Here is a 10,047-nt window from a genome sequence, read left to right as displayed (position 1 = left end):
ATCCATATCCATATCCATATCCATATCCATATCCATATCCAAATCCATATCCAGCCAGGCAGTCCCTGGTGAAAGTTTGATGTCTGAAGGATATTTTCATGGAAGTGGCACATGGAGAGGTCTTCTTCATGGTGGCTCTGTTCCTCCCTCATTGGGGACGGGGACAAAGCTTTCTAACTCAGCTTTTGCTCCTGTGTTTTCCAGTGAACTTGCTAGACACGTCAACAATCCTGGGAGACTGGGGCTGGATGACTTATCCCTCGCATGGGGTAAGTATGAAGTGACTTTTTGGCACAGGGAGACCCCAGTGGGATGGGTCAGCACGGGTCGCTGTGGCAGGGGTCAGGGGATGGATAGGGAATGGACACCTCAGCCCCAAGGCAGTGCTGATGAGGCAAACAGACCACTTCTGTTGGGAAAATGCCAGCCTGACAGACTGGCAGAGGGATACAGCTCTTCTGGAAGTGTCATTTAACCCTCCATGTCCCCTGGTAGGGAGCAGGCTGTCACCAGGCCCTGAACTGTGAAGGGATTCAAGAGTGGGACACACTAAGAAACATCTCATTCCTCACTGCACTGGGTGAGCACCAGGGGAAACAGCCCCAAATGACCAGGAAGCTCTCAACTCCCCGTAATCCGAGGAATTTCTGTGGGAAGTGGGCAAGGGGGGCAGGGGAGCCTCCCCTGGGGATCACATCTTACAGGAATGGGGATGCAAACTCACAGCCCTACACGTCCAGGAGGGATGGTGGGGTGGTGACCCCCACGTGCTCCTGCCTCCTTCCATCCCCACTGCCTGCATCCTTTCCACACTCTCCCTTCACTTCCATTTCCACCCCCAGGTTTGCCCAGGTTTTTCAGCTTTCTGGAAATAGTGAGTTTCAGATGTCAGGGTGACCTGGCTGGGAGGATTTTGCTCATTCATTTAGTGAACAGAAACAATCCCATAAATACCCACAGGACCAACTGCAAGGCACAGTGGGGCTTTCTGCAGGCACAAAACGTGCAAAATTGGGGTGCCTACCTGGCTGTTGCTGCTGTGTTGATTTTTCATGTCCATTCTTTTTCATCCTCTCTCTGAACTAAACGGTCCTAATCTTTTCAATTCCACCTCCCACAGAAATCTTCCCAGGCCTCTAATAATTTTCATTGATCTGTTGCTTGAGACTTTCAGTCCCAGCACTGCTTGAGCAGGAGTGATCAGAACACTGAATTCATAATAATACCAACGATCAGATTTCTATCGGACTTTATCATATATGTAAATACATTAAATCGTTAACTCGGCTCTAATTTTAGCAGTTAGTTGTTGCAATGATGAGTATCCTGGGAATGTAAGAGATTGAGAGGTACAAGGTCAGAGGGGACTGTGGAACTAATGTGATGTGATCTCCTGCATAAATACGGGCCTTCAGAGCTGTCAATTCATTCAGCTCTCAGAGCAGCCCAGCTTTGAGGAAAAAACATCCTTGGCTGCAAAATTGCTGGTGCTGGTAAATCCTCCAGGTCCTGTGGCGATGCTGTTAACGGGCCCCTGTTAAAAACTGATTGCTGTGAGGGTTTGCCTGGCTCTGGTCTCCAGCCAGGGGACCTTCCTCTGCCTCTGCCTGGATGAGGCAGATGCTGTCCTCCTCGTGGCTGCCCTTGGCTGTCACTGCTGTCCTGTCACTAATCAGCTGTCATCTCATCCCAGCCCTGCTGCCAAATCCTGGCATCCTGCAGGAGCCTGACACACATTCGTGGGATCAGAGGCCAGGGGTTCCTCTGCTTCCCTGCAAGGGAGAATGTTTCTGGGATTTTCTGGGAGTCAGGGATGTTGTTCCATTGCTCACAGACTGCCCAGGACTCTCCTGGATGACCCCCGTGCTCCCTGTCAGGAATGCAGGTGGGATCCACTGCACCACTGAGGTCACTTGGGTGAGGATGGACCCACCTGAGCCGGCTGTGCTGGGCAGGGCCTTGCACTCCCAAAGCAGACAAAAAGCTTGAGGAGCCTACAGGAGCCTCATCCCACCACACCAACCCTGGCCAGCTGAGGTGCAGCATCCTGTGCTGGACATTCACAAATTCAGGGATGAATCCAGAGCCCTGACCCATCTGCACAGCCAGGGCAAAGCTGGACGGGTACCACTTGCAAAGTGATGTTTTCATCACCCCTGTGGGCAAGGTGAGCTGGTCTCTCTGGAAGGTTCTTCCCTCTCTGGGCTTGTCCTGGCCAGCAGGAGCAGAGGAGCAGGAGCTGGGGGCAGTGGGCACAGAGAGGGTCAGCAGTGCCATGGGCCCCGGGGAGTGTCAGGCCATCAGGGAGCCAGGCCTGGCCTGTTTTGACATTTTCTCTTGCCAGACAATTAACTGAGGGGTAATTGGCTGTAATTGCTGCTCAGGGGTTTAATTGCATCGCCCCCCTCACCTCCACCCCAGAGACACGTGCAGGAAGCGGAAGGGTCACCGGGAGCATCCCTGTCCCGCAGGCTGCGGTTCCTCTCAATTATAACTTCAAAGGGCTCCCAGGAGCTTTGCAGCTCGCTCCTTTCCCAGAACAATTCCCTTTGCATTGAAAATTAAACTCTTATCAGTGCGGTCAACCCTTTCCCTTGCCATGCCTCCCGTATCCCAGTTCTCCCCAGCAGAACACCCCAGTGCCCCAGTGCCCTTCTCTCCCTTCTCCTTGCTCAGCGTGTGACCTGCTGGATCAGAGGGAGCCTGATCAGCCCCCTTGCAAATTGCCTTTCTACTCACTAATTAAAACACTGATGAGATAAGTCAACATATTATTAATAATTATTGTATCGTCTACTTTGATTTACAAAGTCAAACAGGAAATGATTTTGTTCAGACACAGGGTATCTAAGGAGCCTGAATGATGCCTTGCAAAAGCTAATTAGAATGGGAGCACCTTGAGTGCTGGAGGAATGCCCCCCATGCTGCCCATGACCTCCCCATCCACCCCCACCAGCACTTTCTGTGGTGGTCCCACAGTTTTCCCCTTGCTGCAGGGGCTGGGGCCAGCCCAGAGAGCTGCTGGGCTTTGCCACCCAGGCAGCTGGCCCAGCATCTGTCACAGAGTCACGGGATGTCCTGAGCTGGAAGGACCCACAAGGGTCATCGAGTCCAACTGCTGGCCCTGTACAGCCCCCAGCAATCCCACCTGGCACGCTCCACGTTGGCTTTGTGGGTGGCAACCAGGAAAGACCTTCAGAGGGGTTTGGAGCTCCTCATCCCTGCCCATTGCTCCTCAGAAAGGGACATCCTGAGGCCCCTGGGCACAATTAACCGAGTGTGCTGCTCTTTCATCCTGCAATGCCCAGAGAGAGCACTGTCAGAGGCTCCAGATCTGCTGGAACCCCCAGCTGAAAGCACAGCCACGGCCACAGCATGGTCTGCCAGCAGGATTTGTGCACCAGGAATGGGGATTTCAGCCCTGGGACTGAGCTATTTGTAGGGGACTTTTTTGCCTGGGTCTGGTCCTGCAGCCAGCAACCAGTTCATGTCTGGGATGAGCTGTCAGGGATCAGGGTCTCCCTTTGCCCCAAGCCCACTCTGTAAAACCCCATCCCCAGCTGAGCTATGCCGTATCCTTGCTATTCCAACCCCCTTCAGGTTCATCCCTTCTTCCCAGAGCATCAAGAGATATTGGGGGCTCTCTCATGTGCCTAGGCCATGTCTCTTCTCTCCCTCACTTTGATGTTCTTGCTGTATTTCTTGGGTTTCTCTTCCAAGCTGGAGCCTCTACCTGGATCCAGGAATACCAGCAAGTTACAGCTCAAGCTGTGGTGAAATTAATTTTCTTTGGGGGGGAAAAAAAAAAGAAGTGTAGGAACAGAACATTGGAAAATAAAGATTTAGACTGGTAATTGAGATAAAAGCTCATCTCCCAGTGCTTGTTCAGTAAACGCTGGGTTATTGCTAATTCCCCAGATGCTGGTCACTACCAGGAGTTAATCACCTGCAGTGAAGCTCAGGGTAGTTAACTGCCTGACAAATCCCTCCTTAGCCACAGCAGTGACTGATTTCATGGGGATTATCTCCATTAAAGCCTCCCATCTAATGATTTATAGCTGCAATAACAGCCTTCTCCTTTTTTCCCTCTCCCAGTGACAATGGTGCGAGGAGGTGCCATGGCAAGCTGGGAAGGAAAGTGCTGGATGTCTCAGTGGCCACAAAAGCTTTGCTAAGCCAGGCAGACCTGGCATCCCTCCTGGAAGCTGTCCCAGGGCTGGGGACACTCGTTCCTTTGCGCTTTAAGGATGGTGGGAAGCAGATCTGCTGCCCAGGGGGACACAATCTGTCCTCTGCTCCTCCTCCTCCTCCTCTGCTGTGCCACACAGGCCCTGGGAGACTTATAAGACCTTACTCAGATATCTGGTGTTTGCATCTCCTGCCTTTCATAATCTGGCAAATTTTTTTATAGCTGGTGTTGACTTTAATTTAAACTATTAGGCAAACTCCTGAATGCAGATGCAATCACATCCTCCCCCAGTGCGTGCGCTCACCACGTTAATTATGATGTCCTCATTTCCATCTCGCTGGGGGATCTTATCACACTGGTGGGGCTGAGCTGAGCTTTGGTTCATAAAACTGCTGCAACCCCCTGAACTGAGAGCCAGCAGTGCCTGGGGTGTGCACGGTGCCCGTGCTCCTGAACCAGTGGTGCCCCTGTCACAGACATCCCCTCCTGCCCTACCTGGGACCAAGGTGAAGCAGAAAAACCCCTCCAGTCATGGGGATTCCTGATGCAGATCCTTCCTTCTCCCTTCTGGTACCTAAAAGGGCCTACAGGAAGGTCGGAGAGGGACTTTTTGCAAGGTTAGGCAGTGATAGAATAAGCTTTAAGCTGAAGGAGGGTATATTTGGGTTGGATATTGGGAAAAAATTCTTCCTTGTGAGGGTGGGGAGGCCCCTGCACAGAGAAGCTGTGGCTGCCCCATCCCTGGCAGAGCCCAAGGCCAGGTTGGACAGGGCTTGGAGCAGCCTGGGATAGTGAAAGGTGTCCATGCCCATGGCAGGGGGTTGGAACAAGATGGTCACTGCCAACCCAAACCATTCTTGGATTCTGTGATCCCAAATGCCCTGCAGCTCCCGGGACATGGCAGGGCCCACAGGGCCTTGGTTGCCCAGTGAATCTGTGGCATCTGAGCCAGGAGCTCAGGTAGCCTCGCCCCGTCCTCAGAGCACCTTCCCTGCAGGCCCAGCGTGGTGTTTTGGGCTGGGATCCTGAGGCACCCGGGGCAAAACTGACAGAACTTTTGCAAATGTAAAACTCTCCAAATTCACCCCCGGGGGTGGAGGTGTGGCTGCTGCTGGCTGGTGCTCGGAGGTGGGCATTTTTATCTCCTGCTCTGCCATCAGGGAGCCTGCTGCCAGCCCTGGCACTGCCAAGGCCTGCGGGATATGGCAGCAGCGAGCTCCATCTCCCCCGCCAGATTTGGGAGAGGATTGAATGCCTGGGGACCAAAACCAGCCAGATGAGCTGGAGCCAAAGCATTTTGATGCACACAAAAACCTCATCTTTCCCTTGCCAGACCCTCGTGGAGAGCACTGAGGCCACGGGCAAGGCCGAGGGGAGCTGGCTGCGCACCCTGGGCACATCCTGGGCACAAACCCTGCTCGCCCCGTGCGTCTCCTCCCGTGCACGGCTCGGCTCCTCTTCCCCCGGGAAACCCAGCAGGGGAACGACAGGAAACAGATGTTGTGTTAATTTGTGCTCGATTAATTTCGACAGCGGCTCCCAGCCCCCGGGAAGCTCCGCCGCAGCAGCAGCCGGAGCACAAGTGGGTGAGGGGCCAGGGCTGGGTTGTTCCAGGTGCTGCACACAATTGCAGCACCCCAAGCAGCAGGACAGTGTCCTGGGTGGCCCAGTACCCTCAGCAAGCTGTTCCCTGGGCTTGGGAAGCTGAGGGGCTCTGCCCTCATCCCTCCAGCCAAGCACACCCAGGGCCTGGCCCCACTTCCATGTTGTCCACCGGAGTGCAGGGCATGTTCCCAGTGATCCCAGGACAAACCTGGGCATTTCTGGAATTCAGAAGGCAATTTTTTAAAATGCATCACAGAACATTTTTCTTCCCTGGGAATGGTTTGACTTTGACCCCCTTTGCCAGCATATTCCCCTTAAATTGAACTTCCATTGTAGTTTGCACCTGGAGCTGATGCCTTTTCCGGGTTGCTTTAAGCTCTTTGCAGAGAAGCAGAGTTTTCTCCTAAATGCAGTAGAAAACTGGAGATGCTGGAGAAAGCTGAAGATGTTCGTGACTGCAGGGACTGCTCTGATCACCCTCAGACGAGCAGAAGGCAGCACAACACCTCCCCAGGCACAGCAGGTCAGGGAGGTCAGATGAGGAAAGACATTCCCATCTGAGAGGGGAGAAGGGAGTGGGCTGTCTTACAGGTATCACTGATACCTCTTTCCTGTCTCTCTCATGCTCTGGAGGTGTGCTGCCCTCTCCTAGCTGTGCCCTGTCCTTGCACAGCTGGCAGTCACACAGCGAGGCTGTGTCCCAGGGATCTGCATCCTTGTCAGCTCCCACATCTCTGGGGTGAAGGCTGCAGGCTCTCCTCCTTTGACCTGAGCATCCTTCTCCTGGGCCTGCTGTTGGTTTTGTGTCTAATGGAACACAGGAAAACACCATTTTCGCCCTGTCAGAGCAAGCCTAGAGGTTTATTTTAATGTACTTATAATGCTGCCTGAAATATTTGTTTTCCTGCTCTGTGCAGCACGGCTGGGGATTTACTTGGCTTCCCCAAGCCCCACAGACAGCTGGGTACACACAGGTGCTGAGGTGGGGGCTGCTCCCTGCCAGCTTCCAGGCAGAGCCAGGACCCTAGGAAGGTGCAGGAGGGAGATGCTGAGGCTGAGGAAGGTGGTGATGATTTGGAAGGCAGAGGAGCAGGAGTGCCAGTGCCTTCTTCAGTTTCTGCAGCATCTGAGGGTGTCCCTCACAGCTGGACTTGGGCATGGCGTGGGACTTCAAAGCCTGTTTCTAAATCTGGGGAAAAGCCAGGTGGTTTGAAGTTCTCCTCTGCTCCTCTTCCTCCTCCCCTTCTCTCCCATAAGTTCAGGGGTCCCAGACCCATCCACGGGGGTGTCATTGGAGAACCTGGTTTGAGCAGAAATGTGAGCTGAAGAGGCAGTGGGAAGCCCCCAGAGCAGCGAAAGCCTGGTGAGGCATTTGGTGAGAGTGGAGAGGGAGATGTGAGGCAAAGCTGAGCCCCCAGAAGTGTCACGTAGCCCCCAACAGTTGAGTTCTACTTGTCCCTCACCTATGGAACTCACACCCAAAATATCCCTACTTCTTATAACTTAAATCCACTTAGCAACCTTCCCTTGTGTGACACCCATGTCCCTGTCCCTCTAAACTCACCCAGACCACCCTCCATTGCAATCCTGCTCAGGATCTCCTCCCCAGGTTCACCCTGCAGCCACAGCTACATGGAATTTTCACCCCTTTTTCAAGCCATGAAGGTCCCAACTCCCAGAGCCAGCCCTGATCCAGTGTCTCAGCTGGGTTGGGCACTGAGGAGCCACTCTGGCATCACCTTGCAGGGAGGGAGGGACCTCTGAGCCCCCATGGCTCCACATTTCTTGCTGACAGTCTTGTGCTCAGTACATGTTTCCCCTTCACCCTCTGCTCTCCACCCTGAAGTTCCTTCTCCAGATGGAAAGTGCCCAGTTTAGTTTGTGCACGGACAGGGCACGAGCCAGCAAGATCCAGGTGAGCACAACACAGGTGCTTCCTGCTGCTGCTGCTGGAAATGACAGGCTGAGCACCATGAAAAGGGACTCACAGTGACCTGGAGGCTTGGGAGCCCTCCCAAACACACATCTGCCAGGACCTCACCAGGTGTTCCTGTCTGCAAGCAGGGCTGCACCTCCCACAGTGCTGCAGCCGGGTGTCACCACCCAAATCAGTGCAGATAATGAGTGATCTTCGTTTCCCTTTGCCCTGTGGCAGCGTTTCCCCTTGCCCATGCAGACACAGGAGCAGAGGGGTGGGAGACAGCTCCTGCACGCTCCCTGCTCCCCCAGGTGTTGGGAACATCTGGAGTGACCCCTTTTCTCTGTCCCACAGTGGGATTCCATCAATGAAATGGATGAGTTTTTCAGCCCCATCCACACCTACCAGGTTTGTAACGTCATGACCCCCAACCAGAACAACTGGCTCCGCACCAACTGGGTGCAGCGGGACGGGGCGCGGCGTGTCTACGCGGAGATCAAATTCACGCTGAGGGACTGTAACAGCATGCCAGGTGTGCTGGGCACCTGCAAGGAGACCTTCAACCTCTACTACATGGAGTCTGACCGGGATCTGGGCACCAGCACCCGGGAGAGCCAGTTCCTGAAGATCGACACCATCGCAGCAGATGAGAGCTTCACCAACGTGGACCTGGGCGTGCGGCGCCTGAAGCTGAACACGGAGGTGCGGGGCGTGGGGCCGCTGAGCAAGAGGGGGTTCTACCTGGCCTTCCAGGACATCGGGGCCTGCATTGCCATCGTCTCGGTGCGGGTGTACTACAAGAAGTGCCCGGCTACGGTGAGGAACCTGGCGTCCTTCTCCGAGGCGGTGACCGGGGCGGACTCGTCCTCCTTGGTGGAAGTGCGGGGAGAGTGCGTGGGCCATTCGGAGGAGAGGGACACCCCCAAAATGTACTGCAGTGCCGAGGGAGAGTGGCTGGTGCCCATTGGGAAGTGTGTGTGCAGTGCTGGCTACGAAGAGCAGCGCGATTCCTGCATGGGTGAGTCCCTACTTCTTGCCTGCAGTGCCTGCAAGTGGGGGGGTGGCTGCAAGGGGCTCTTGTCTCTTTGGGGAAGGGCTGAAGACAGCAGCCTGCTCACAGAAACTGGGACAGGCAGTCTCTGTGGAGGTCCAGGGCTGTCCATGCCTTTGCTGGCTGGCTTCATGCTTCCAAAATGTGTGGCTGGTACCACTGACAAACTCCCTGGGAGTTCCTGTGGCTCTCACAGGGGCACAGGGCATGGCTTTGGGATGGGGACAGGCTGGCATCAGGACAGGGGCTGCTCTGGCTCCATCCTTCTGTGTTGTGGATCACTGGCCCAGAGACCCCAGCTCAGTGCCCCCAGCAGCTCTGACTGGTGCTGAGATCTCTGATGTGCTCCAGCAAGGCGCTCCCTGGCCTCTCCAAAACACCCACCGCTGGAAGGGGTTTAAAAGGGAGGAAAGCAAAACCAAAACCACTGAGCTTTCACAGAACAAGGTCGTTGTGGCCATCCCTCACCTCCCAGGGCTGCTGCAGAGCCCCTCGTCCGGGGGTGTGGGGAGCCTTCCCAGGGGCCCTCAGTGCCACTGGGCAGCTTGGAGCTGCCGACTGAACAAACTGAGATAAGGAAATGGGGTGACCAGCAGCAGGCACAGGGATGTGTGTATACAGAGCACAGGCTCCCCAGGAGAGCCCTCCACACAGATTTGTTTGCTCTCTGTTTCTTCGTGGGACGTGTTGAGGGGGAGCAGCACAAATACGAGTGCGGGGCCTTTGTTTGAGCTTCGTGGCAGCGTCAAGTGGAGAATTTGTCTTAGGGAGACTCGACTCAAGGTTAGGATGTCCGACACCAGACTGGAGTGGATCCAGGGGCTGCTGGGACCCACGCTGGCTCCTGCAGGTCTTCAGCTACAGGGTGGGATGGATGGGCAGAATAAATGCTTTTATGTGAAACTCCACCTGTCTGTGACAGTGGATTTGAAAGTTGTCCTGGGATAGACCTAATGATTCAGAAAAGGTCTTCCATCATGTCAAAGAGTGGGTGCAAGGTGTCTGTGGGGCCACAAACTGCAGGAGGGGGCACTGGCATGGGCCTCCTGGCTGGCTGTGCCAGCCCCACCACTGCAAGCTGGCTCAGACAGACCAAACAGCCCTTCCCTGTGCTTCCTCCAGCAGCCCTGTACTGCACACTCTGCCCCAAGACATCCCCACCCCAAAGGCAGGAGGCTGAGCAAGGCTGTGGTGCTGGTGCTGGGCTCTGCCTGCATCATTTTCCTGTGATTCATTGGATGGGTTTGTTCTCTCCTGGTGCTGGGCTCTGCCTGCCTCATTTTC

At 54.8% G+C, this 10,047-nt stretch overlaps 1 protein-coding gene across 1 annotated transcript in view; it reads left to right on the top strand.

The window, feature by feature from the left end:
• Positions 1-10,047, top strand: part of EPHA8 (EPH receptor A8) — a 54,193-nt gene that overhangs the window by 13,581 nt on the left and 30,565 nt on the right. Inside the window, exons 2-3 of the mRNA XM_015647955.3 lie at positions 205-269; positions 8,067-8,730. Of these exons, the coding sequence (XP_015503441.1) occupies positions 205-269; positions 8,067-8,730 (729 nt within the window). The remainder of the gene's footprint in view (positions 1-204; positions 270-8,066; positions 8,731-10,047) is intronic.

The sequence above is a fragment of the Parus major genome, chromosome 21, assembly GCF_001522545.3.
Source record: "Parus major isolate Abel chromosome 21, Parus_major1.1, whole genome shotgun sequence".
NCBI lineage: Eukaryota > Metazoa > Chordata > Aves > Passeriformes > Paridae > Parus > Parus major.
The sequence above is the reverse complement of the archived record's forward strand: the minus strand, read 5'-3'. Positions and strand labels throughout refer to the sequence as shown.